At 43.6% G+C, this 26,980-nt stretch overlaps 4 protein-coding genes across 12 annotated transcripts; 2 read left to right on the forward strand and 2 right to left on the reverse strand.

Moving 5' to 3' along the window:
- The first annotated feature begins 1,117 nt into the window (after window positions 1–1,117).
- Window positions 1,118–3,474, forward strand: LOC130388243 (peroxynitrite isomerase THAP4-like). Its single transcript, XM_056597661.1, has 5 exons — window positions 1,118–1,228; window positions 1,605–1,758; window positions 2,394–2,503; window positions 3,034–3,137; window positions 3,254–3,474. Exons 1-5 carry the CDS (start codon window positions 1,195–1,197, stop codon window positions 3,368–3,370), a joined length of 519 nt encoding a protein of 172 aa, XP_056453636.1. The 5' UTR covers window positions 1,118–1,194; the 3' UTR covers window positions 3,371–3,474.
- On the reverse strand, window positions 3,234–11,770 carry LOC130388241 (bcl-2-related ovarian killer protein homolog B-like). 4 transcript variants are annotated; one of them, XM_056597655.1, is made up of 6 exons: window positions 11,365–11,770; window positions 10,487–10,892; window positions 10,161–10,256; window positions 9,692–9,820; window positions 6,592–6,755; window positions 3,234–6,148 (listed from the first exon to the last, which is right to left on the reverse strand). In XM_056597655.1, the coding sequence occupies exons 2-6, from the start codon at window positions 10,707–10,709 to the stop codon at window positions 6,023–6,025; spliced, it is 738 nt and encodes a 245-aa protein (XP_056453630.1). In that variant the 5' UTR covers window positions 10,710–10,892; window positions 11,365–11,770; the 3' UTR covers window positions 3,234–6,022. The 4 variants fall into 4 exon arrangements, with proteins under 4 accessions (XP_056453630.1, XP_056453631.1, XP_056453632.1 ...); XM_056597656.1 differs by lacking the exon at window positions 11,365–11,770 and adding an exon at window positions 11,174–11,358; XM_056597657.1 differs by lacking the exon at window positions 10,161–10,256 and having other exon boundaries at window positions 4,487–6,148; window positions 11,365–11,754.
- A 2,730-nt stretch (window positions 11,771–14,500) lies between these two features.
- On the forward strand, window positions 14,501–20,998 carry elovl1a (ELOVL fatty acid elongase 1a). Of its 3 annotated transcripts, none has more exons than XM_056597651.1 (8): window positions 14,501–14,751; window positions 18,384–18,467; window positions 18,569–18,759; window positions 19,011–19,091; window positions 19,455–19,511; window positions 19,613–19,718; window positions 19,977–20,116; window positions 20,235–20,998. In XM_056597651.1, the coding sequence occupies exons 2-8, from the start codon at window positions 18,407–18,409 to the stop codon at window positions 20,517–20,519; spliced, it is 921 nt and encodes a 306-aa protein (XP_056453626.1). In that variant the 5' UTR covers window positions 14,501–14,751; window positions 18,384–18,406; the 3' UTR covers window positions 20,520–20,998. The 3 variants fall into 3 exon arrangements, with proteins under 3 accessions (XP_056453626.1, XP_056453628.1, XP_056453627.1); XM_056597653.1 differs by lacking the exon at window positions 14,501–14,751 and adding an exon at window positions 16,583–16,652; XM_056597652.1 differs by lacking the exon at window positions 14,501–14,751 and adding an exon at window positions 17,385–17,469.
- A 1,022-nt stretch (window positions 20,999–22,020) lies between these two features.
- On the reverse strand, window positions 22,021–26,122 carry cdc20 (cell division cycle 20 homolog). Of its 4 annotated transcripts, none has more exons than XM_056597639.1 (11): window positions 26,028–26,122; window positions 25,452–25,660; window positions 25,208–25,344; window positions 25,018–25,114; window positions 24,769–24,891; window positions 24,412–24,608; window positions 24,197–24,291; window positions 23,236–23,473; window positions 22,933–23,058; window positions 22,710–22,827; window positions 22,021–22,604 (listed from the first exon to the last, which is right to left on the reverse strand). In XM_056597639.1, exons 2-11 carry the CDS (start codon window positions 25,633–25,635, stop codon window positions 22,429–22,431), a joined length of 1,491 nt encoding a protein of 496 aa, XP_056453614.1. In that variant the 5' UTR covers window positions 25,636–25,660; window positions 26,028–26,122; the 3' UTR covers window positions 22,021–22,428. The 4 variants fall into 4 exon arrangements, with proteins under 4 accessions (XP_056453614.1, XP_056453612.1, XP_056453613.1 ...); XM_056597637.1 differs by having other exon boundaries at window positions 26,023–26,122; XM_056597638.1 differs by having other exon boundaries at window positions 25,452–25,675; window positions 26,023–26,118.
- Between the last annotated feature and the right edge of the window lie 858 nt (window positions 26,123–26,980).

A 26,980-nucleotide genomic window follows, 5' to 3' on the forward strand; every position in this document is an offset into this window, starting at 1 on the left:
GAAGAAACACGATGCATACACACACACACAGAATATATGACACAACTTGTATTTACAATATAATAAGGTCACAGATTATAAGACGCAAGAAACACGCTAATATTACGCTAACTATTGGGTTCTATCCTTTATTTGTTTTTTCTCAGGTCTCTAGTGTTCCAGCTCTGACCAGACGGGAAGCTGGAGCAGACAGTTTCCATGTCAACGGACAAGCAGCCATGACGCAGCACCTGCACATCACCTACAGACGCTTGCCTTGTCGCATACGAAGACCACCTTCTGTGTTTGTGCGAAGGACTGCAGTCACCGTGTGATAACGTTACTCGTTTTTAATACTTGTGAATTCATTCTCGTATTCCAGTTAGGCTACGTATTCATTCAACATAATGTATTGGCAGCTTTTACTACAAATGTAATTTGTATGTCATATTTTTACAACTCTAATTTTTACAACTCTAACTTTCCAATAATCGAAGGGAAATCATAATTTCTCTATAAAGTTGTTCCTCACTCGTTCGCAAATAAATAACGTACAGTCTTGTACCTCTGCCTTTTCCTTCCAAAATATCACTGCCTCAAATCAAACGTTTTATGGTCACGACTACCTTGACGAATGATTGGCTTGGTTCCCCGTTTAATGTTCTATATAACGATTTTAAGAAAAGTCAACAGAGAAAATGTATGGGAACTTAACTTCGGGAACCAGAGATGTTCAAAAAGGGGGCGGTCAATGTTGCGCTCTATATGTTACTGTTGAGAGTTATAAGCATAATGGCTTTCGACAGGCCACGCCTGTACCGGAGTTCCAAGTGCGGGTGGTGACGTATATCATTCGCGTCGAGAGCAGAGAGAGAGCGGAGAGCTGTAGTTCACCGAGCGGCCTCACAAAACCTAACATTATCAAACTTCTTTGCGAAGATTTTTAGTTTTCTTTGCATGAAAAATTGTCAGTTAAATCCACAAACCGCAAATATGTAATCCAGGGCATATAAAGGCTGGGACCAGACAATAATTACTTTCTCTCTATAAGAACCCATTCATATTTTTCGACCTCATTGGTCCCATTGGCTCTACCGGAAGAGGCGTGACTTCGCCGCTCAATAAAGAACGGGTTGAAACTGCAGACTCAAACACAGAAGTATTTGATCTTCATTGATACTCTGTGTCAGTGCTCCTACCTGCCCCACCTTATCGATGGCTTCATTGGCGTGCCCGTTTTACCAGTCCGGTAAGAAGCCCAGATATAGGCCTACACTTCATCGGCATGACCTTTAATTTATGAAAATGTATGAAAAATTAAAAATGCTCTAGGATACCTTGTTACACAGCTAATAATTGTACTTTACCGAGACCGTTCTATTAAAAACAATACCCGAAGTGGTGTGTCTAGACATATTTTTAAACACTAAATACGTCTAGTAAGGGTCTCATTTAAATCCATGCGCTCAACAATGAGCTGCAACGTTTGTTTCCCTGGTGCTGCCTGCTTGTGTCCTCAGCCTGAAATGCTGTCCCCTTGTGGACATTTAGCAATCATACATTTGGGTAAATCTTTACCTCCCGAAGTGCTTGTTATATTTCTGTTGTATGTTTTCCAACATTAGCTAAACTGGACAAAGCCGTCTCTTCTCTGGATTGGCTCCTGGGTAACTGGGAATCAGTCGAGCCCGGAAAGGGTTCCTTCCCCAGCCTGAAGGACTTCCGCTACACGGAGGATCTTCACTTCGCCCAAATGGGACAGCCCATCATCAACTTTATGTGCGTGTGTTTTGTGTTAATTCAAAAACAATGTAGTTCTTCATTTTTGTAGGCGTCATTTTAGGACTTGCACAGCTGTCCCACATGACACAAATTTTCTGTTACTTTTATGTACCAAGTATCGTGCTCAATGGGTATTCTCTTCACATGTTAATGCCGCGTTTCCACTGCAGAGTGCGGAACGGATCGGATCGCAAAGGGGCGGTAGGGAGGGGGCAGTATAGCCCAGCTCAGTTCCGAGGTCGCGTTTCCACTGCCGACAGTACCCTTGGTGGTAGGCCGGATGTCAATCGCCGCGGCAGCTACGTAAACATCGTAAACAACGTCTTCCTCCCCAAGAATGCAGACGAACGTCTCCACCTCCTTGTTCGCCCAAGCAAGCTTTTTACGCGACATGTTAATTGTAAAGAATAATACCTCGAGGCTACTGTTTGTGCCTCGAGGTACCCATAATTAGTGCTATGAGCAACACCTGCGGTTGTCCTATGACAACCCTTATTCAATTGACTGAACCTTTGTTCCATCTCTGGGCTTGTAAAAGCACAAATGACTCCATATAGCGTAAACCGTGTGGAAGGGGAGCTGTGGGTAGTTATAGCCGTCGGTCTAGGTTTCTGTGGCGCCTGTGTTCGCAGGTTCAATGCCTCTGATGCGGAGACGAAGCAGATACTTCACAGGGAGTGTGGCTTCATTCGAATGCAGACGGGCACCAACCGAGTGGCGTTCATCATCGCACAGAACTCTGGTACATCACAAAGTTTCTGATTCAGAATAATTGTCTTGCATGCAATGGTGCACTACACGTCAACATCACATGGAGGGAGTTTGCCACCCATCCAGGTACTGGGTTTAACTCAAATGTGTAGACTCTCTTTTGGAAAGCTGCATGCATCTAACTTTCCTTTGTCAGTAGTTTTGGGCTTAATGGCGTGAGGGTGATATGCCATTACAAGCGCTTTGAAAATCTGCCTTTTCCTTTTGTTTTAGTGGCATCCACTTAGATGTATGATGGATTGATGAGCAACTTTTGCTACTGTCCACTGGGTAGGCTGGCGACTGATCTACCCATCACAAATCTAGGTGGACACTCCCACTTGGGATGTCACTAAAACACAGGAAAAGGCAGCTTTTCAAACGGGTCGTAATGGCCATTACGACCCCACACCAGGCGGCGGAATATCACCTCTTTTTTTATCAAAAGTCTGCTAAAGATGGTGGTGAACGGTGACTGTTGTATCTATTGTGTACATGCTTTAGCTGAGACTCTGTGTGCAGGACTGGTGGAGGTTGAGGAGGGGGAGCTGGTGGGAAAGAAGCTGAGCCTACATACACAAGCTCTGGCCAGGCCATCGTTTGCCAAGGAGCCCCACGTCAAGGAGGTATGGCCGCAGTGTGGACTGTCTCTAACGAGCCATTCATTATTTTTTCATTACATTTTTCACAAGTCTCTTCATAAAGTATGATTTTTATCTTGCCAATATATATTTTTTCTCAGGTCTCCAGAGTGTTCCAGCTCCACCCAGACGGGAAGCTGGAGCAGACGCTTTCCATGTCGACGGAGAAGCAGCCAATGACTCAGCATCTGCAAGTCACCTACAGTCGCTTGCCTTGAAGCAGATTAGTTTAAATACGAAGACCACTTTCTGTGTTGATGCTAAAAAAATTACCTAGTCTGCAATTTATGTGTCCGGAAATAAAAAAAATCATGCAACAATATTCCAACCTCAAAACGTTGCTTTGCACATTGGGTTATTATGGGTCATCACAAGGGATAAAGGAGAATATCTAATACACTATTGGATGGTTTGTTTATGTATAAGCATGTTTTGTATAAACGAGACTTGACTTCATGTTGCATTTACACTACATATAAATGGAATCTCGCTGTTCACTTGGCCGCCATACAGTTCAACACGTGAACAAAATGTATTAAGTGTTTTGAATTTCTATGTTTTCTTTGCAATCAAAATGATTGGCTCCGTTACGGAGATATCGACGTCATGAAGCCCGTGGAATTAGATGCAGTACAGGACACAATGAATTTCGGGTTTTTTGTAGCATTTATTGTGGAAGACATCTTTTCAGTCCTTGGGAACAGTTTATACTAGCTTGAATGCTAACAGTGCTTAACATATTCACCTCCAATTTCCAGAAAACGATTGGATAAAGGAATATGAATACGGCAGTGGTATTGACTAATCAGGAAATATAAAGTAGGCCTTTCATATCACCCCTAAACATGAACAGCTTTTATAATGGACATTAAATGACTCGGTACATTAAATAACTTGCACTTACATCAAACTTGAACTAGGTCAAGCGAACCCTCTCGTAGTTTCTAGCGGACCTATTTCGCCTGTAGCCTCTATAACCCACAGTGCAGAACAAACACACCACGTTGAACCATACGCCCACGTTGGCGACTGACGCCGCAAATCATAAACACGGCCATCCAATACCCACTGGTATCGCCATATTATAAGTGCTGCAAACAGCAACCACCGGCAGCAAATGTCCAGAGGCCACTCACACACAACCGAGCCACATCGCACGTCACGGCAAAGACCAACGAGTTGTTCAATGTCCAGTCCACTGGTAAACACGAGAAACAAAATACCATGATGCACTGTGCGTAGCACCATATAGTAGCAATACTGCCACCCTGTGGCCAATTGCCACACTAGAATCTAAACCTTGCAAACCATCCGCAATCTCATTCCCATGCAAGTTTATAACGGAATCTACAAACAGGTATATCAAACATCATTGGTTGACAACTATAACACTAAGTGGAAACTAAATCCTAACTGTACCACCCTGTTACAAAATTAAAGATAATCTGTTGAATAGGCTTTCAGAAGGGGATTTTAATTAGTGTAGTACTACAAATTCTAGTCAACAGAATTTAAACCTCAAGAATTTTTTTTTCCACATGGTACTGCAGATTTTCTCTTCCCTAAATACCTGCATAATAGGTAAATGATAGAAAATGGAAAAAGCCGATCATACACCCCGGTTTGAGTAGAATGATGAGAAGCTACCCACACACAGACGGACGGACAGACAGGGCGAGACCATAACTCTTTGGCAGATGTATTTTAAGGATATTATTAATGGACATTACTAACACGGTTAAGTGGCATAATTGAAACATGACTCAAATGCTGGCATTTTGATAAGATGTTGAAAGTTTATTTCAGAGTAAAAAAAGAAAAATCAGACGCGTAAATAATTTAACAGTTAAAGTGACAACCAATAGGCACACTATACAATCAATAATTGCTGTCAGAGTCAATGAAATACCACAATTGCTCCGATTGCTAAAATTATAAATAAAACTATTTACAGATTTGAAAATAATAATCACCTACATATGCAACATTGTGAAATGTTGCAGTGGAAAACCACAAATGTTACTTACACCGGGCATAACAGTTAGACTCAATATCTATAATCATCACTCATCGTTTTTTTTGGTCACGGTGGTTATGATGTTTGGGAAGGAGAACTGGCTGCACTGTAGTAGAACACAATCGCATCAGAAAACCTCCTAAAGTGCAACACAGTTGATGGCAGTTAAAAAATAACCTCATTCCTTCTCTGGAATGAAACCTATTTGCCACATGGAGTCCTCTGAAGAAAATAGGAATGACAGCCTGATAGTTATCACTTAGCTGTTGAAAACAGTTAATTCCTATGTAGAGCTGAAACGAAGAGCAATCACTTTTTCTGCACGATGCTCATCTTAAGATTGAACAAAAACGACAAGCTTAGACTCTTAAAGCATCAATGTTCACCATATACACATATCTGATTCTCCCGAATCGGTTTGGTAATTCCCCCCCAAGCACCAGACATTTCCTCTTGAGAAGCAGACCGCTTCAGGCAGTGAAGATGTAGCAAACCAGTGGGAAGTAACGTCACAAAGTGCATACGGTGCAACAAAACTGGACCCAGCTGCTTTTACTGCATTGATGGACATGCACGTCTTTGGACAAAATGTGGTTGAAACAATCCGGCAACAAAAAAAATGAATCATGCGATGAAAGTATAATTGTGACTAAGCTTTGAATGAAGCGTAGCCACCTATTATGAACTTATCCGAGACGCATGACGTTAATGCTGATGATACATTTGTTGATGGCCATTCACCAACAAACCGTTAGGTCAAGTTGGGTCTGTTCCACACTGCAGCTGTGTTCATCTCAAATAACTTAAGCCTAAGCAAGCTGGAGCCTGGGCAAACTGTCTTTGTCCCAGCAGGTCATTGTTCCTTCATGACGTATACGTAAACTGTAGTGAGAAAGTACTTCAAGGACTCCACAGTGGAGGAGAGCCAGTGGTGTTCAGAGATGACGTCCTTCTTTATGACACATTTGCTAATTTCCGTCTGGAGAGGGAAAGGGGCGGGGGGAGAGAATGAAAGAAAGAGAGAGATCCCTTCAAAATGTGATTACTTTTGATGGAATACTGGGTTTGCTAATGAAAAGTCCAAGTTTAGCTTTAATATGGTTAATCAGCCAATAGGGGGCAGTATTTTCCTATGAAAGGCTGACCAGCGATAGAGATCTCTCCTCTCTCACACACACACACACACACACACACACACACACACACACACACACACACACACACACACACACACACACACACACACACACACACACACACACACACACACACACACACACACACACACACACACACACACACACACACTTCCATTTGATCATTTAGAAGGACTACCATATAGGGGACTTGCATAACGATCTATAAATCCTTGAGTATACAGTGCAGGCAATAGTCTGCATACTCAGTGTTGCACTCACTCACCCAGCCTCCCTTTCTCTTGAGCCAGGGCACCAGGTACCTGCGGACCAGCTGGCCAAGGCTGTCCACAAGGACGTGCACGGTGGCTGGCCGGCCCTGCCGCACACAATCCACAGCCAGGCCCGCCGCCACTGCGAACATGGACACCACCTTGCCCCATGTTATACCTTGGGCGAGAGAAAGACACCGACATCTTACACCATTAGAAAGAGAATGACACACAGACACATGCACAATTTAAGAAGAGAATATGAACACTTATAAATGGCTTTAATTGGCGTAAACACAACTCTTCATGTTGGATTTATATCCAAGTGTGCTAATATTGTATATACTAATAAATGGAAATATTGTTTAAAATACATCCACTTATATACACATATACATACAGGCAGACAGAGAGAAACATATTTTGATTAGATTGTAGATTATTGATGGATTATTCATCAAAGTCACACGGGAAGTTGAATTCAGGCGTCAATCAATCATTTAAATCATGGTTAGATCATACTCATTACAACCAAACTAATAATATTTGAGGGAAACAACACATTCTGAACCAGTTCCTAGTGACTAGACATACAGTATGTAGGCCAGGCAGTGGACCTTGCACTGAAGTAAATGGCAAATACCAGCCTTGTGTCAACACTTTTTACATTTATGCGCCTGATAAGATGTCTTGCTAGTTGCCGTGTTACATGACGCACGTGTTAATAAATAAAAAGTAAGGAGGTGTTTCAGGAGGGCTTTCACAACCCCAGAACATAACAGGGAGGGGTGTTTGGGTGTGTGGGGAGTCACCACACGACCCCCCCACCCACACATACACACACACGCTCTTTCTACAATGCATCGCATTTAATATCATCTTCCCTGATCGCTCTTGAAAAATAAATAAAGCCGACTTCAAAAAGAGCTCAGGTCTGGAGGACATCCCGCCGGGTTGCCATGCCAGCAGGGGGGGTGTTATGACGGCACGGATCAGTGACGCAACGACGACGCCATGTCCCAATTAGCATTAGGCTCCCTAAGCCCCGAGTCCACCTCAGGGCCGATACTCTGCTCTCTGCTGACCTGAGCTCAGCGGACCGGGACCCAGGCCGGGCACCCGGAGAGGAGAGGTCGGAGAGCTTAGAGCCGATAAGTGTCCACAGGAGACATCCAGGTCACCTGGTGCGAGGATCCCGCCCCGTTCTGAGAAAGCCGGCCCCAAATATAGACCGTCGTGACAGACGTCGGAGGGTTAAAACTGTTTAGACGAGCAGGAAGGATAAGGAGTTTCGTTTGAACTAATGAATGAATGAATGAATGAATGAATGAATGAATGCATTGAATTCAATTAGTTTGTTGTATACGGGACTTGGCTAACGATTACTAGTGATGGCATATGGTTCTATTCTTATTGTACCGAAAGCCATATATTGTTTCCCCTTCTTCGGACAAATGTACTTATTGTAAGTCGCTTTGAATAAAGGGTCAGCTGTATGCCCTAAATGTAATGTAATTCTTGAGAAGGAGAGGAAGCACTGACTGTAGTTGGATTATTACTGAAAATGGAGGCACCATTATACAGACCATTGGCAATGCCTTTGTTAACAACCATTAACACTCATCCGTGATCATGAGTTGTGTGTGGAATGTGACTGTTTAACTTAGTAGAGGATACTTTCTACTCAGTTTTATATTTAGAGTTACAAAAGCAGAAAACGTTAAAGTTCATCCCATTATAGTTCCACAATGATGGATTGAGGATTCTAAGATATTTCCTTTTTCAAGCAACGGGAGACATCGAGTGGAACAATCACACACCATAAATAGTTTCGGTCAGACAAGTGTGTAGAAAATAGCAATATCTTTCCATCTACAGTGAGTTGTCAGAGCAGAAAGCCGGGGCAGGCAAGGATCAGTGGTCTGTTATTCTTAAGATGGAATCCCACGCCATTCTAAAAATTGCTCCCTAGTGATGCAGGGACAGCGACGTATTCAACCAGAAACCCAAGCATGCTACTCTGAAAAAAACAAGTATCTTATTTTTTATCTTTCCAGGCAATGTGCCAAAGTGGACCTCTCGGGTTCTCTGCGTTTCTTTTGCATCGCAGGGACATTTACGAGCGCTCCCAACTCTCTTCTCGTTACAAAGTTATCCATCCTTTGTCAGTCGGTTACATTTAAACGGTCTCGCCGAAAGAATTCCTCTTGTGAAATCTACAAAGGCTTCTTTTGTGCGACAGACATTAGGTGACAAGGAATGCCGAGATGAGTGCGGCACTCAGATACGACTGCAGCGCAGCTCTGAATGCCAGAGGGGATAGGGTTCAAAGTACTAGAGTGAAATATCTGTGCACCAGACAGAGGAGTGTGGACGTTTGGATCCCTTAGGAATATCGTTAATGCCTCTCATACAATAACGATTAACTATAATCAAATCAAGGGTTAGGGTTAGGTTCATAATTATTTGAATTATTTCGAATAAAGGGAAGGACGAATAAGCACTCTGGCCAACTGTAAATCATATTGGAAGTTAATGGTCATAAAAAGATTTGCCTGGTCTTCCTATATGTTTCAAAGCTGCAGATTGTGAGGCAGAGCAGGGGAAGCACTTGTCGAGACACAGACTAGTAATCAGACAATACAGACTCAAGTCCTCGGGTAAAACCGGCCCGCCGGTTTTGGCGCACTTTTTGACACAGAAATTTAAAAAAGCAACCCACTTCACAGTAGTCATGAGTTTGTCTTGGGCTTGGCTTCTTTAGGCTTCGGGATTTGGTGACATGTTTGCAACTAAAAAAAAATGTCATTATGGTTACGTCCAACGTCGAACATTAGCGTTTACTACATCAACACCGACTCCCAGCTCTTTCTTTCTTTATTTTTTGCATGTTCTTACTTGCAATATGCCAACTGAATTGAAGGATGATTATGCAAACAGGGATGTGGCACTTCCTGACGCTTAGGTTATTTTTAACTCATCTCTTTTCCCCCAAGAGATTCCCCTTCCGACCGATGCCTAGTCAAGACTGTCTGCCCACAAAAGGAGACCCTGCCCTTGAGTCGGTCGCACCAACGTCACAGACGCCGCCCACGTATGGCTAAATATGTGTACCTGTTGAAAAGATCTCTGTTGCCACAGCAATGAAGGCATCCGATACCATATTCTCCATGGCAACAGAAATGTTGAGTTGCCGAGCCACGTTCCTGTAGAGACTTGGGTGCATACACTCCAACTCATCGCCTAGGTAACAGTGGAAGAAGAACCCAGAGAGAGGAGAGAGAAGACGCGTTAAGAAAATGACACCCATTCTCTAAAGTTGATGACAAATCCTGTTAATTCCAAGAGCATAGTCTCAAATAAACCACATATCACCCTCTAGCATACGTCATACTAACCAACAAATGGTCCCAAGTTACCGACACAATGAGCACAATGTTTGCATTTGTACAGTTCAAGCCATTAAGGCAAACTGTTTACGTCATTCAGAATCAACCAGATCTCCCCTTGAATCCATATCTGCATAATCAAGGGTGGTGGCCGCGAGCCATAATTCATGCATGGAATGCACGATGCAGCTTACGTTCAGCACTTCCACCTGAGCATTGAAAGGGGAACTCTGATGACCAATAGGACGCACACACCCAGGGGTAAAGGCCGCATGAGGAATACAGTCGGCCTACCAATAAACACAAAATTGTGAACGGTCAAGGCATTTTGTGACTCATTGACCCCGCCTAGACCTAGAATATACTGATGACCCTTCAGGTTTGACATTCGTGTTGCACATTAATCATTTTATTCTCACGAGATACATCAACTAGAATCTACTAGAATCTAGATCTAGAATCTACTGATTGCCCCTTCAGGTTCGACATTGGTGTTGCACGTTCATCCCTTCATTCTCACCGAGATACAGGAGCACCAGAGACACCTCGGCCAGCGCTGCACTGGTGGAGGGGAAGTGGAGCTCGCTCCTGGCCCACCCAAACCCGTGTTGGCTGAGCCTGCAGAGGACGTAGTCTCGGTACAGCGCCTTGGCCTGGAACACCAGCTCCTTGTCGCTCACCGAGCGGTCAAACACGTCCAGCACCTCCGCAGCGAATTCTGAGGACTTCCGAAGCACTTCCATGATGCGGTCGCACCGCACACACACACACACCCCCCCCTGGTCCCTCTGACGACACGACCCCGCGGGAGGGGGGGTGTGGGTCAGGTCCCCAGAACTCTTTAGGAGTAAGGTAATAGTTGGCTTGGATCCAGGTTGTCACCTCGAGTGATGAGATGAACGATTGTCAAAGGTCATGACAGTACACTGGGAGTGGGGGTAAACGAAAAGTCATTTTAAAGCAAAAACAAATGAATGCTGAATGAAAACGAATACATTTTCTTTTACTGTGTGTGTGTGTGTGTGTGTGTGTGTGTGTGTGTGTGTGTGTGTGTGTGTGTGTGTGTGTGTGTGTGTGTGTGTGTGTGTGTGTGTGTGTGTGTGTGTGTGTGTTTGTGTGTGTGTGTTCCGGCTGCAGCCACAGTTTGCCTTGTATAGAAAAATAGGTGGGTGTCAAGGAAGACTGAAAAATCCGGCCTGAAACTTACATAATATGCTGGAGGCGTTGTTATTATGACTCACGTTGTGTGATAGTCAAAACATGGCCAGATTCTTTGATTACGAAACAACAAGAATCACAAAAGTATAATATTGTGCAACTGAGACACAGCCTTCAATGTTTGACTGAGATTATATCAACATACAAAAGCATTTCCATTCAACCGAGGCCATCCTTTACCTTGAACGTCGTGCCAAGCAAGTCCACGCGTTAGAAATCCATAAAGTGTAGATGGACTTTACTTTGTTAGAAAAACACTGTACGTGCAGAGGCTGTTTCTCATTCCACTCGCTTCCCTTCACTGTCAAAACAGCGAACGCAATCCTGAACAGGCCTACCTACTCCTTTAATTCCACCAGTTAACGGAGGGTCTGAAGTAACGCCGACTTTCAGTGTCAACTCTTCTGCTTGCGCCCTGCTCGTTGATCAGTTTAGTTTCCCTCTCTCCTCCACCTATGAGTTTAGTTTTCCCGTGGAGCGGCCGCACGGGGTGGTGACAGCGGATGAACACAGATCAAGCACATGTTGCTCCTCCTCCGTGTGCATTGGAGGCGGAGATAAGAGCCCCCCCGTGGATATATCACATCAATGGGCATAAGTTACAATTGTCATGCGTAGGCTTGGTTGATATTCTTTTGGTCTAATAGGCCTACATTTTTTTGGTCTCATTTTTATTTGATTATATTTGTGTTATTAGTTTATGTTTATTTTGCTTACAGGCCACGCTTACAGCTGGTCCATCGTGTTGGTTCAAGTTTAAGTCCCGTTGTTTTATTTTTAAGTTTGACATTGACGTCTGATGCGGGTTGGTCGACGATTATAAATGTTTTGCTATCCTCCACCACAAGATGACGCTGTTGTCATAGGTATCAGGACTTCTTTGTGCTTAGTACTGAAGAGCCTACATCCTTATCCTGCACCCTGCTGAACCTTATGTCAACATAACAATCATCTTAATTATTAATAGGAAACGGTATTTTTGTGGAACCCATAGGTATCATCTTTTGCCTCCTGGTAGACTAATAACCAAGTGTTGCGATTCAGCAAGGTATGTCATATGAGGGGAACATAGTATGGCTTTGTTGCTAATTAACTGCCTGTACGTTCACACCAAAAGCGAAAAAGCGTTACGAGCGATAAACGCCCATTCAGTTTCTTTAAGACATGGACGATAAAGCGTTAAGAGCGATAGAATGCTTGAGCTATAGCTTTAAAGCTGTAAATGAGAGTTGAAAACAGTCCAACTCTATGCAAATAGCTCGATTTAGCTGCAACTGTACGTTCACACCGAAAGCTGTAAAAGACTCAAAATCGCTGAATAGCTCAAAACGCCATGGTGTCAAATATATTTACAGCTCATATCACTCTGGCGCGTATATTTACCGGAACCCACGCCGGCGAGACATCTACATTCCGATTGGCTGGCGTCATTTACAGCCGAAACGCTACTAGCTCATTTGCATAGAGAGTTGAGCTGTTTTCAACTCTAATTTACAGCTTTAGTTTTAAAGCTATCGCTCAAGCGTTTTATCGCTCCTATCCCTTTATCGAGCATGTCTAATATAAAGTGAATGGGCGTTTATCGCTCGAAACGCTTTATAGCTTTTGATGTGAACGTACAGTAAATGACCCGACAACCAATCGGAATGTTTTGAGGAGCAAGATAGAATTTTAAAATGGTTCACGTGATGGGCGTCGGGCGATGATATAAATATTTTGGACAGCGTGGCGTTTTGAGGTATTCTGCGATTTTGCATCATTTACAGCTTTTGGTGTGAACGCAGTAACTGTACGTTCAAACCAAAAGCTAGCGTTTTGAGCGATAAAGGCCCATACACTTTGTATTAGACATGCGCGATAAAGCGATAGGAGCGATAAAATGCTTGAGCGATAGCTAAGCTGTAAAGTTGAAAACAGCTCAAGTCTGTGCAAATGAGCTAGTAGCGCTCGGCTGTAAATGACCGCCAGACAATCGGAATGTAGATATCTGTCTCTCGCCGGCGTGGGTCCCACTAAACATACGCGCAAACTTTAGTTCGTAGTTCCTACCAAAACATGTGTTCCTTCATCCTGGTGCGTGAAAGAATAATTGCAGCTGTTGCAGGCCATCGTATAAGCCTGTTCATTTACAGGGGTAGGAATAGAAAGCAAAGGCGTGGGACGATGTGGCCAAAGAGGTTGGCCGAATCTTCATTTATAGAACATAATCTGAGCGCTAGAACGCTCATTTCACAGCGGGAATGCAATTCATTTGATCTCCGTACTGATCTAACCAATTGCAGGTAGGCTACATAGGGTGACCAGACGTCCCGATTTTGCCGGGACAGTACCGATTTTGATTTGCGTGTCCCGAGCTCAAATGTCCCGATTTCCACCAACCACTATGAAATGTCCCCTTTTGTCCGCGATTAAATTGGCAACGCGCGCGCAATTAGACATAGGATAGCAAACAAATAGGCTATAATCTAGCATATAAGCAATCGCTCCATTAACTAGTTATTCAGTGTTTCATGTATTTATGCTTATTGTTATTTTTCTATTGACCAAACTTGTGACTATCTTGTGTTTTTGTGACTCGGCTGCATCAGCAACTGCACTTGCCTCAACGCCTAGGCAAAGAGCGCGGCTACTTTAAATGGAAAAGCAAGATCGCATGAGCGATATGAGCTGTAAACATTTTTGACAACGTTGCCTTTTGAGCTGTTCAGCGATTTTGCATCTTACAGCTTTTGGTGTGAACGTACAGTAATAGAGTACTAAAGCGTAAACGTCACGTTGTCCTGGCAACCGGATTTTCAGTTCTAAACAACCGAACGAGAGATGGCGTAGTAGAGATGGCTGTAGGGCCGAGGATCCAAAGAAGCGCGGTGAAGGGTGTGAAGTTGTTTGGATGAGTGGATCTCGAGAAAGCTGCACGCATGAACTACCAACGGGTAGTTCAATAAAAGTAAAGAGAGGACGGGAAGGGACAGATGTAAATAAAAACACATCAGCGATGTCGCTGTTGGTGGATGCCTAAACGGGGTAGACCAAATGAGCTTTATTGGCGAGAGAGTGCGGGAATTTCAGATACGTTAAACGGCAAGAGGGAGGGCGTTACATTCAATCATATCCGTTTCCGTTACTTGTTCGGGATATTGTTTTATGAAATTGTTCGTCAAAACTCGATATTTATTCTCGGTCTCTTTTTTTGGGGGGGTTTTATTTGCACATATTATTCTCGATCTGTGGACCTCAAACAGGCGAAGGCAATAGGATATTAGGTTGTACGGATCCGGAAACTATATTGTGGTAGACCTGGGAAACGCCACACTGCAGGATCCAGGAGTACCCAGACGTTAATCATGCTGGAGGAAGCAGGTGCGTCTTCCCATCAAGACTGACCAATGAGGCCGCCGCAAAATATTCCGAGAGAAGACACGACTTTTCGAATGTTATACACATGTTTGGGCTTATTAGTGGGGAATGTGATTTAATTAAAGTTGCACAATTATGGGAGTTTAATATTAAGTTGATACACGTTATTCCTTGAATTATTAATCCCTGGAAACTATCATATGACCTCAGGTAAGTGTTAATTAAAGTCGTCTCACTTCAAACACTCAGGCCGTCGATTTGTTTCTCTCTGTGGGGTATGAATGGGGCCGACGTCTGTATAGCTACCTTTTACAAAGAATAGTTGACTGAAAGTTCTCGTACACTCGTATGCCCCAAAAACCGGTGGATGACCCGTGTTGATAATTAAGGCTATTTCAGTGTTTGGTCAAATGTTGAAGGTTGGCTTTGATGGGTTGATCTTCTAGGGCCCACAAGATTCAGGGTGTTTATTGTAATTCGTTTATTTTATCATAGCAATGTGGAGCTCTTTCCATGAAGTTCGATTATACCTAGTGGAAAACAACGCGTGTGTGTGTGTGTGTGTGTGTGTGTGTGTGTGTGTGTGTGTGTGTGTGTGTGTGTGTGTGTGTGTGTGTGTGTGTGTGTGTGTGTGTGTGTGTGTGTGTGTGTGTGTTTATACGTCACATAGTCCTATTTATTGTCAAGAAAGTTATATACACACTGTAGTATATTTAATCAATTGAAAGGGAGGTCTTGTCATTCTGATCAGACCAAGGATGTAGAGATGCCTGAGGGTCATTTTCAACATGCCACAGCCTATTTAACCAATAACATAAACATGGAATTTGAACAATGAAGGCACACACTGCCATGTGAATGGAGGGCTAGAAATTCTCCTCTCCAACTCAGAAAACACACATTAAAATATTTTGGTTTTAATACCTTGTCCATTATTTGATTTAGCCCTGCGGGTCACATAGCCTAGCCTTAGTCCCCCAGTAGCACCTACCATGCATAATTAGACAATTATATAATTGAGGACAAGCAGTTGGTCTCGTGGACTGTTGTGGCTGAGAGCCGTGGTAGTCGTCGTTTTGTTAGGCTGTTTGCTAGTTTCTATGGAATTCACTTTATTTGGGCCGGACTAAGAGGGCCCTACCCGTCACAAGACCCACTAGAACAGTCAGGGATTTGTATGGTGAGGAATATAATGCACAGCGGTGAGCCTAGCCATGTAGCATGATCATGATCTCTACCAGAACATATCTAGACCATGAACATAACTATATGGTTTGTTTAAATGCTGTTTTTTTTTTGTTGTTTTTTACTTTTTTTATTTTTTTTTTTTTACATATTTAAGTTGTGTTCTCTAGGATGTCTCCCTGGCTGTGATTAAATGTGCCTGGATTTTTATATTGGAATATCTTAATTAGTTGTTTATGATTTAGGTTTTATAATTGAATCATGTGTCGATTTAAAGACCTGGTGAAGTACAACTACAGCTACACCTTTACGACATCAGGGTCTTTCAGAGAATCTATTGGAATTGTTAATTACCTTAGTTTCGGGGCTTTTGTCGGCTTTGTTTTTCTTAAGTGGCAGAGACCCCAGTCCTGTTAGCTGGCAGCCACCGGTTCACCCAAGGTGCTGTTGAATCTAGGTGTTCACTCTACTAGGACCTCATTATATATACTGCAATCTACTAATGAGTGACATGAGTAAACTGCCCTCACATTGCGATACGTCGTCTATGGACATTCTAAAACCTTAGCCGTGTACAACCTTTAAAAAAAATCAACATGTATGCCGCTTATACACAAATATACACAATTACATATGTATATTTATGGTTTCATAAATACACAAACATAATCATAAACTTCTCAACTCTTCTTTCTATAGAAAGAGTAAAACCGACTGTGTGTGTGTGTGTGTGTGTGTGTGTGTGTGTGTGTGTGTGTGTGTGTGTGTGTGTGTGTGTGTGTGTGTGTGTGTGTGTGTGTGTGTGTGTGTGTGTGTGTGTGTGTGTGTGTACGCGCACATTCAGATTCTTGCAATTCTTGCAGAATGGATCAGTCAATTCCAAGTTCCCCTCCATGGCACGCCCATCCCCTATGCCCGGCAAACAGGTAGAACCAGAGACGCGGGACTGTGCATAGCTTGTCATTATGAGTGTGGGCAGGCACACAGCCATGTTCAGTTACCATGTTGTTAAGTCTTTACACACTGTAGTCATTCATTTAATGCTGTGCTGGGTTAACCTATCCCCCAAATACCAAAACTATTGATAGGTTACTTCATAGCAGTATGGTCAGTGGTTGCTACATACTGTCTTAGCCCTTCATAGAAACTCTCTTGCCCCCTCGCCCACCCCCACACACAGTCAACACATGTCCCCCACTCACAAAGTCTAACCATGATGGCAAATCATTGCGATCATGGTTGGCGACCCCATACCCATATTTAAATGACCATCGATCTCTCCATCTAAAGCCCTATCTAAACCTCCATTGATGAGGACAAGGAGGTGGAGCCTCGGCCTGAAACAGGGTGTGGGCCTGAAACTATCAAGGCGTTGTCTGTAGTAAAGGGCTGGGGTTTATAGAGTCGAAAGAGTGCCGTCCCACACTTTGGCCTTCCAGTTTGACTTCTCTCTCTCTCTCTCTCGTCTCTCTGTCTCTGGTGTCTTCCCCCTCACATTCTACCATTCCAGCGACGGTGAAAAGGACCTCACACTGTAGGTTGGATTTACATTGCTTAGGCTTTTTTTTTTATGCCAGTGAAGCACCCCCCACCCCCCTCCCCCCCCCCCTCCCTCCTTCACTGGCATTGCATTGGAATCACGTTGGTCTCTATGAGTAGAGAGACCGGTGTTTGATTTGCGCAGCAGTGCAGCTGCTGTACTCCAGATTGGGGGACATATAGGGGCTGAGGACCTCCACTCAGGTGAGTGACTTGTGTGAATCTAGCAGGGACATAATTACACTTGAATCCTATATGGGTAGTCTGAGACTTTCTTAAGTGTACTGGGTTAACTACCCAAGACCCTGGGGTGCCTTGATTTAATAGATACACATCAAGTGTGAGCAAGCCAAGTTTAGGATTTAACATTTAGGAGTATTTGTTTAAATCAGGAGTGTCATTCTGTGACTTTGGCTCTATCTGTATCTATATTCTATATTGTCCCCTATTCTTGTCTCTTCTGTGTCCCGGCACCCGTTCATTCCATTCATTCGTCTCGGCTCCACGTTGAGCTCATTGAGTAAAAATGGCAGTTGAGGAATAATCCTAGGGGGATGCTTTTTACTTTCCTAACTGGAAGCGCCCACCTTCCGATGACAACCTGGGCTAAGTTCCTATCTATGACCTCAGATGGAAGGCTTGCTACTAGGGCTCACCTCTTTACCTGTTTGACTTGCTCAGTAAGTCACCTCATTGTTTGAGCAGGAGATTACAGTTGGCAACAGGGGATTTAAAAAAAAAAAAAAAACTCTTGTATGACTGGACATGGGCTTTGAATCGAACATGACATTCTCCCCGATCATTTTCAATTATTTACATTCATTATTTTTATAAATTTTAGTTGAATGATATTGAGTAAAAATGCTAACGTCTTTGTGTATATTACCCCCCCCCCCCCCCCGCCGCCTCTTACCTGTCGGGGCGTACTGCCCTGGGCCGTGGATGGTGTTGAATGAGCCTCCTCCTCACTGTTTGTTTAGTCGGTGTGGAGGAAGCAGCTGGACCGGGTTGTTTTATTGCCTCCCTTACCCACTCTCAGCTAGGCTCCATTCTCCCGCAGGCAGGCAGGATTATGTCAAACATAGCTTGAATCCTTTTTCTCGTTTTCTGAATTTCAGGGGGACAAACTTAAGCCGTCACCATGCTGCAAGAAATCATGGCAAATGTTTTACGGCTCCACGCCCTCGTTATACAGAGAACGGGTGAGTACTGTTTGCGTTGCGTTGGGTTGATAACATAGTTGTGTGGTAATCTCTCCTATAGTCCGTGCAACAACGCCTCCATGTGCTCTGGTGATTTGCAGATGACCGGTTGAGGGGCTACCTATTGATGCACAGCCCCGTACTGATGACCCTCATCTTGTTGACCTACGTCTTCCTCTCGGTGTACGCGGGACCCCGCTTCATGGCCAACCGCAAGCCCCTCGACCTCAAGGCCCCCATGGTGGTCTACAACTTTTCCATGGTAGTCATGAATGGATACATAGTGCATCAGGTAAATGCTTTTCCTGCTCATTGAAATGACCCAACAATCCAGTCTTTTGTGTCAATGTAAAATAAAAGTGCAAAATATTATTATTTTTCAGTGAATTCCTTCTTTTTGTAACAGAAAAAGACTAGTCTATCCGAATACAGTTCCACACAGTCACTACCCTATCGACGCCTTACTTGTTGTACCTTTTGTGGTATGTGTTGATTGGTCGATATCAAATGTGATGACACATGTGATGCGTTTTGCCCTGGCAGTTCTTAGTGTGGGGATGGGGAACGACGTACTCGTGGCGGTGTGATCTGTGCGACTTCTCAAGCAGCACACAGGCCCTCGGGGTAAGCTGCTGAATCATTGTTTCTATCGCTGTGGGTCATACTTGATGCTACACCTTTTAGTCTGCAGGCTACACTTAGGCCCAATCCCATTTCTACCCCTTCCCCTTACCGCTCCCCCTTGTTTTGAAGGGGTAAGGGGAAGGCGTAAGGGTTAGAAATGGGATTGGGCCTTAAACTCTGTTATGAGCTCCAAGTGTGTCACGATGTTAATACTAGATGGATTGATACTTGAAAAACTGACCTAAATTCATTATCGCAGCATGCTATGAATATCATTAAATTCAGATTTTGCTTATGCATGCAGCGGCCATTTTTAAAAAAAATTAACATTCACATTCACTGACATTACTTCTATCTTTCCAGATGGTTCGAGCATCCTGGATCTTTTATATTTCGAAGTACATTGAGCTTCTTGACACTGTAAGTGTTTCAATCCAACATTTGTACCCTTTTTACTTCTTAACATCAAGTGATCGCTAAACAATTGTCTAAAATTAACGAGTAAATGCTCTTGTTTGCAGCTATTCTTTGTCCTGAGAAAGAAACAGAGCCAGATCACGTTCCTCCATGTCTTCCACCACTCGTTTATGCCCTGGACCTGGTGGTGGGGCATCACCTTGACCCCTGGTAACCTCTCACCTCATTGCTGTCAACGATCAAATGGACATTGTAGCCAAAGGCCTTACATTTGAAAATAAATTGTGTGTGAAAGGCTCAATGCCCAACCTATTTCAAAGAATATCTACTATAGGTCTGTATTTGACCCAAATTAACTATGAGTAAATAGTAGGGGGAATGGAGGGGATTGGCTGTTACATTTTGTGTTTGGTTACATCTATAATATTTTATAAAAAGATCTCATCCTATTTTTGACTTGTCTTCCAGTCGCAGGAATGGGCAACTTCCACTCCATGATAAATGCAGGGGTCCACGTGATTATGTACTTCTACTACGGGCTCTCGTCTGCAGGACCCCGCTTCCAGAAGTACCTCTGGTGGAAGAAGTACTTGACAGCCGTCCAGCTGGTAGGGCTCCGTCTTAACCCAAAGTTTTGTTTTTGCATCTGACTATACGTTGAGGCACCCCCTGGCATGCTCTACAACGATATTGTTGTCTAACTTGAATCGTTCATCTCCTGTCTAGATCCAGTTCATTATGGTGTCGGTGCACATCAGCCAATACTACTTCATGAAGGACTGCGACTACCAGGTGCCTATGTGGATCCTCCTCATCTGGATGTACGGAACGTTATTCTTCTTCCTCTTCGCCCACTTCTGGGTGCAGGCCTACATTAAGGGCAAGCGGCTCCCCGTGGCCCACCCCAAGGAGAACGGCGTGGCACGGGCGACGGTCAAGGAACTAGAAAACGGAACGGCGCCCTACCTGTCAAACGGCAAAGTGCTCGTGAACAAAGTCAAGGAAATCTAACCTTTTTTTTTTTCCACTGAAGAGAGAGAGACAAAAATGACAATCTATCGGAGCTCCAGGAATGCCATCGAGTTCACACGGTTACTGTTCAACTGAATGAAATTTCTGTAATTATATTTATGCACTGATTTTTTTGGGGACGAATGGATTTTACAGTTTGGTGTCTGCTTGCCACATTGTTTTCAGATTATTCGTTTGTTAAACTCGACCGTGATATACACTGGATGAAGATAGTCAATTGTCACTGATGGTATTCCCAGACTCAATTGACAGTTGGATTAACCCTTTTCTCGGGAGGAATCGCACAATTACTGAAAAGACTACCACATGCAAGTTGTTGCTACACAGGTTGTCAAGAATGTTGTCATTGTATCCAAGTGTCCAATGTTTCGTATTTTTTCTTAATTTTTAATTTAACTGAGTAAATGTTTTGAGATCAAATAAATGTGTTGCTTCGACATCAGCTATGGTCTGAGTTCAAATCGATTTGCTTTCTATGCACGAGATACGTTAAATAACCAATTACATTCCATAGCCTACTTTCCCTAACATTTGTAAATTAAGTCTAGTACAGTGTTGGAACGGCAAGGGATAGGCTAAGTAATCCACCTAAGGCATTAACTGCCCTTTAGTTGAAGTGCATATTCATACGCTAAGTTCAATTATTTTTTTTACTTGTCACTAGTGTAAAAATGGAGCGTCCTGGGATAGATGCAGTCTATTCCAAAGCATGTCTTGTGTGCATTGGAATTGGTCGCTATTCTTGGAAAACTGCACAACAAATTTGCCTGCTCGACAGATTTCTGAATCACTGGTGCGTCTGAGTTGTGAATGCAAGTAGCCCTCTAGAGTGGCGAACTACACTGTTTTTTTCCAAGTGGAGGATAAAAGCATCGATAGAGTTGAAAACCATAAGTTGGCATGTGGAGTTTCATTTATGCCGATGGGGAGAGTGTCGGACTTGTCTACGCCAGTCGAAGGGAGCGTGACGTCACATACGAGACGCGTAGTCCGTTTTCTCTAGCCATTAACTGAACAATTTCACAATCAACGGTCAAACTCTTGGCATGAACAATTATATAAATCCCAAACACAGGAGCAATCCGGGGCATATAAAGACTGAGACCAGAAGATCATTTTTTCCCCCCCATTGAAACATTCATATTTTTCGATCTCATATGTCCCGTGGGCTCTACCGGAAGGGGCGTGACTTCGCCACTCTATTCAGTTGTATATTGCCGGGAAAAGCACGTAAAGGGTAATGTTAATCTCATACTTCCATGTGGTACCAGCGGATGACTAATAACCAACAGAACATCTTTACTTGGCAAACATGATCCTTTCATGAATGCCTGGAAACAGATCTTGAAAAATGGCAGCTCCTCCCAGTCCCTTGAGTTGTATGTGTGTGTGTTGCAATAGCACTATCTGCTGGAGTGTCACTTGGCCTACCCATTCCCCTCATGGGTGAAAGAGCGCCTGACGGAAACCATAAGGAACGTAGCTGGATGTGTAAAGTGCAATGCTCAATTTATTTCCCAGGATGTATTTAGATACAATGTTTACAGTAGAGCTCTGAGGGCATTGGCTCTTTTGAGACTTGCATGTGACTGGAGCCATAGATAAAATGTTGGAACAATTTATTCCCCATGCTCTCATCCAGTACAATGCACAACATCAGCAGAAAACATTGTAAAACTTCCTGGCAAACATACATAAACAAGACGACTGACAAAAATAAAACAAAATAAAACCCAACTACCTTCTGATGATTCAACCAACAACCATCTCATGATTAAAATATAATTTAAGTAAAAAAAAAGTCTTTCTTCCGCTAGGAAATAATAAAAACAGATCACATATAGTCAACGCCAATGACCCCACATTGACCGAAAAACGATCAGAGTCATCACCTAATGGTCTGGTGAATGACGCTACTGGTGGACTTCATCATCCGTGTCGCCTTCTTCTTAATGGGGTCCAGCTCAAAGCTCTTCCAGAGGCGCACCGTCTCGTCGCCGGCTACCGTGGCGACGGTGGAGCCGTCCGGGCTCAGAGCCAAGTTGAGCACTCTGTCTTCATGGCCTGTCGAGGAATCATACACGGAATTGAGACGACAAGCAGAAGAGTTGACGGAGGCGAGTAGTTCCTAGGGTCGGAATGTAGAGACGTTTTAACGCGTCGACTCACCGGCGAGCTCAGCCACTTTGGTGAGGGACGGGTACTTCCAGATGACCACGTTGTTGTGGGCGTAGCCGTGGCCCGACACCAGCTCCTTGTAGTTAGGTGCAAACACCAACGAGGAGATCTGCAGTCACAGTCATCAAGTTGAGAGAGCGTGGCACATAATATAAAGCACTCAAACAGCACAAAGGAAAACACCATCAGGGTTAACAGTAACCTGGGAGGTTACCTGGGACTGTGTGTCAAGCGCACTGATACAGGAGCCACTGTTGACGTTCCAGACGCGGATGTGTCGGTCACTGGTGCCGCCGCCGGATGCCAGAATGTTTGGCTGCCATGGGCACCAAGCCAAAGCCTAAAGAAAGAAAATAAATACTTCTCACTGATCCATTTGGTGCAGCTTTCCCTCAGGTAACACGGCTTTGGCATTCCTGTAATGGGTAGCTCAACATTCTACACACAAGGGACGATGAACTACAACAACACACAAGCTTCAGTTACATGTTACGTCATCCAGACGCCAATGCCTTACCTTAACTGCACCTTGGTGCTCGCTCCAGCAGTGGAGGGACTGGCTCTCGTTGCCGATGCTGCCTTCGCCAAGACCGGGCCACACGTACACCATGTTGTCGTTGCCGCCACTGGCCAGGTAGCGGCCGTCGGGGGACCACTCCAGGCCGCACACCTCCTGCGTGTGGCCCTCCAGCGTGTAGATGTGGTGGTTGGCCACCCGGACGTCGTGGTGGTGGATGTGTCCTGAACGTGACGCACTGGGGAGACGAGGGAATATGAGACCCGCACTTCAAACCGATAGCAGGTCTTCCTGATGAGTGGCCAATGTGGGGGGATGGGGTGCGTAGTGGGTGTTGGACTCCCCGTCACATTTGCGTCAACTGCAAATCTCTTTACAGACACCAGATGATTGTTTTTTCCAAGGAGAGCTGAATAAAGTGGTCTGTTGAAGTAATATTTCCATCAATGTGTATATGTGAGGTCCCCCTTACACTGTAAAGCGTCTTTGAGTGTCTAGAAAAGCGCTACATAAAATTTCAATTTTCAACCCATCAATCCATGTACCCTAGGGGGTTGTGTCCTGGATGTAGGGGCACCTTTGAAAGGCATTTATTGAACAAATTGTGACACAAAATACAGATCTTAATTAGCCATTTTGTTGTACTGATTGCCTAAAAATTAGAGTAAACATTATTCAATTTAGACATCAATGGTAACCAAAGGAAGCGTGGCTATTTAGCACATCAATGTTCATTATGACATAATGTAAACATCCATGTTTCAGTCTTGCGTAATGCACATTTCCTTACCAATACAATCACGCATAATACTTTAAAAAAAGGTTGAAACTAGACAGCGTGGATCATTCAACAGCCAATCAGTCACTACATTACATACATCCTCATATTCTACAAATTGTCGGTAGTGCATGTTATCCAATCAACGGTCACACAATAGCCATGCTGCATTAGCAAGATTACCTGGACAGAATGTGGTCGTTCCAACTCAGGCTGCCCACTCTAGCAGTGTGGCTAGTCATGCTTCGCAGGCGCTTCTGATTCTCCACATCCCACAACTAAGAGAGCAGAAGGGGGGTACAGGCAGGAATGAGCTACAGTCACCCCGTCATCCGTTCACCGCGCCATCCGTTCACCGCGTGCTCGTCAACCATGTCTGTGTGCAGTCAGTCGCTCACCTGAACCTTGAAGTCACTGGTTCCTATGGCCAAGTAATTGCCCTCTTTGGTCCAGGAGACGGAGGTTATGTAGTCCTCCTCCCGCTCCATCTTCATCAACAGCGTGATTTCGCCTCGGGTGGCGTCCCACAGGTAGACGTTGTCATGTAGCGCCACAGCGAGAAGGTTCCGGCTGCTCCAGTCGAGCAGGTTCAGGTCTGTTGGTTGTGGGACAAAGAGGGAGCCATATTGAATACAGGGTGTCCTCTATTCAAGAGTGAATAAATATAAACAACTGAAACGTGGTAGGAGCTTATTTGAAATTACCATATTGCAATGACTCAGTCCTTGCCAATATTGGTCAAACCATTAACTTACAAAAGTCATTTCTGAGCTCTGGAGCGTCCAAGATCCTATCAGGAACCGAAGAGATGTATCTCGTCTTTTTGACTGAAGAAGGCGTGACTTGACTGTAAAGGACCTTTAGGTTGTTTTGGTAACCTGTAGATCAGAACGGTAACATACAACATAAGAAGACTACTTTTCAATCCAGGATGGGTCAAATCAAATAGTCATTAGGACTCCCAAGAATATAGTCAAGCAAGAACATTTCTTCAATTCCGTTACCTTCGGGAGCATTCAAAGGCTTTCCACCAAGGTGCAAGATCTTTGCCTCTTCAACGGCGTACCCATTGAGAGAGACTGACCACGCCTTCTGGTTCTCCTTCAACATTCAAATAAATGTCAGCAAAATCTCAGCAATTATTCCAATAGAAAAGAGTGACGATACTAATTCCTGCTGATTGCATCTCATTACCAACGCGGGGTTGTTTGGATCCAGAGGTTCATTCTCCTTGGTTAACAGGAAGCTGGCCACATCGAGCTGCTGTCCGTTTCTGATCGGGATGAAGCGATCGCCTCCAACTTTGGATGGTGTGCATTTTTTATTTTTTCCTATTGAAACAGTGAGGCAATACGTTTTATTGAACAGCAGCATCGGCACGTGTCCACTGCCCCGACAAATGTAACAGTTGCAACTCTGTCAAGGCTGTTTACGTTACCTGGAGTTTTGCTTGGGGTCTTCGATGTGGTCAACGAAAGGTTGACAGACTTCCCAGGTGATGGTAAAGCGGAGGAGGTTGAGGTACTGGCTTTTCTCTGCCACCTGGCCATGGGCGCGTTTGTGATTGGCATGTCCAACTTCAAAATGCCTTGAATATCGTTTTCGAATCCGAATTGAGCCATGGCTGAGGCACTTTTTTTAAATGATCTGTGTATGAAGACACTGTTAACATAGGAAAAAAAACACACGGTTGCTTCTCTAGCGATAAAACAGTTGCATTTTAAACAGGATGGCTCCATGGCTAAAAGGACAATACGCAACAGTCGACGATCGCGTACATGGCTGCATTTAAATATACTGAATAGAGCAGACATCCAACTATGACGATTACAACAAGATGCATGCTACCAGGTTTTTAACAAACACAGCGTTTCTATAAAGTACAAATCTGAAACAAAAACAACTATCTAGGTAAAACACAATTGAGCTACATATTTCTACAGTCTGTCTGTAGTCGCTATAAAGACCATTCAGCAAAGTGTTGTGAATGTAAACCAATCTTTACTCACCACACCTCAGTTAGTATTAGCCAAGCACGGCGAACCTTCCTCCCGTTCAGAAATTTTAAAATTATGAAGCACCCAACGTCTTGTTTAAATGTCCAAAAGCACTGCGCTGATTGGCCCATTCTTTTTTCTTCTTCTTCTTCTTCTTCTTCTGATTAGTAGCAGATCAGAGTTCTTCACTATATACCGCCACCTACTGGACTACTACACGGGAGTGGGTAGCAAGGACGTTGGCAAATGATACTTTAAATCAGAAAAAATAATACAGAGAAAAAGCATACAAACAAACAAAACAAAATAAACAAACTACCAGCATAAATAAATGAATACAAATAATAAAAAATATATATATATATATATATATATATATATTTAAGGTTAAATGCTTCTAATTAGTTCAGTATCATTAAGATACATAACAAAATACCTGCTTCTTTTTCCCTCCATTCCTTGCTCCTGTAAATTATTGTGAATGTAATTTTCTTCATCCAGTTCTTTCCATTTCTGCCTGTGCTGGTCAAATTTCTAACATTTAAATAAAACATGATTAACATCCTCTACAATTTTGTACTCGGAGCATTACCTTTAATTGCTTAAATCCAATATGACCTAATCTCAACCTTGTTATTCCAACTTCTTCATGTCGGTTTAGCCCCTTTGAGGTGATTATTTTCCCTCAAACACTGCTCTGGTTCCTATGGTAGTATCTGCCTGTGCTCTCTGACTCCCATTCATCTTGCCACCTTAACATAACCTCAGATTTAATTAATGATATGGCATCACCTTTGCCCAATGGAATGTGAATATCTGTTTGGTCTAGTTAATTTATCAGCAATTTCATTGCCATAGATTCCATAGTGGGCTGGAATCCAACAGAACTGTATAACTAAACCAAGGCTTATAATACTTAAAAGAAGATGCTTTACCTCTATTACCAAATCTTCACGTATTGAAATATCTG

This window comes from Gadus chalcogrammus, chromosome 8 (genome assembly GCF_026213295.1).
Source record: "Gadus chalcogrammus isolate NIFS_2021 chromosome 8, NIFS_Gcha_1.0, whole genome shotgun sequence".
NCBI lineage: Eukaryota > Metazoa > Chordata > Actinopteri > Gadiformes > Gadidae > Gadus > Gadus chalcogrammus.

What these genes read in the sequence shown, in the direction of transcription:
- LOC130388243 (XM_056597661.1), top strand. Translation starts at nt 1,195, where the DNA reads ATGGCTTCATTGGCGTGCCCGTTTTACCAGTCCG. An exon ending in GTGCCCGTTTTACCAGTCCG is followed by an intron (nt 1,229 to 1,604) that starts GTAAGAAGCCCA and finishes TTCCAACATTAG; the next exon opens with CTAAACTGGACAAAGCCGTC. An exon ending in CATCATCGCACAGAACTCTG is followed by an intron (nt 2,504 to 3,033) that starts GTACATCACAAA and finishes CTCTGTGTGCAG; the next exon opens with GACTGGTGGAGGTTGAGGAG.
- LOC130388241 (XM_056597655.1), bottom strand. Translation starts at nt 10,709, where the DNA reads ATGGAAGTGCTTCGGAAGTCCTCAGAATTCGCTGCGGAGGTGCTGGAC. An exon ending in TCTGGTGCTCCTGTATCTCG is followed by an intron (nt 10,257 to 10,486) that starts GTGAGAATGAAG and finishes GTTTATTGGTAG; the next exon opens with GCCGACTGTATTCCTCATGC. An exon ending in CTCAGGTGGAAGTGCTGAAC is followed by an intron (nt 9,821 to 10,160) that starts GTAAGCTGCATC and finishes ACTGTTACCTAG; the next exon opens with GCGATGAGTTGGAGTGTATG.
- elovl1a (XM_056597651.1), top strand. Translation starts at nt 18,407, where the DNA reads ATGCTGCAAGAAATCATGGCAAATGTTTTACGGCTCCACGCCCTCGTT. An exon ending in GCAGCACACAGGCCCTCGGG is followed by an intron (nt 19,092 to 19,454) that starts GTAAGCTGCTGA and finishes CTATCTTTCCAG; the next exon opens with ATGGTTCGAGCATCCTGGAT. An exon ending in ACTTGACAGCCGTCCAGCTG is followed by an intron (nt 20,117 to 20,234) that starts GTAGGGCTCCGT and finishes TCTCCTGTCTAG; the next exon opens with ATCCAGTTCATTATGGTGTC.
- cdc20 (XM_056597639.1), bottom strand. Translation starts at nt 25,635, where the DNA reads ATGGCTCAATTCGGATTCGAAAACGATATTCAAGGCATTTTGAAGTTG. An exon ending in GCCTTTGAATGCTCCCGAAG is followed by an intron (nt 24,892 to 25,017) that starts GTAACGGAATTG and finishes TCTGATCTACAG; the next exon opens with GTTACCAAAACAACCTAAAG. An exon ending in AGAGCTCAGAAATGACTTTT is followed by an intron (nt 24,609 to 24,768) that starts GTAAGTTAATGG and finishes CACAACCAACAG; the next exon opens with ACCTGAACCTGCTCGACTGG.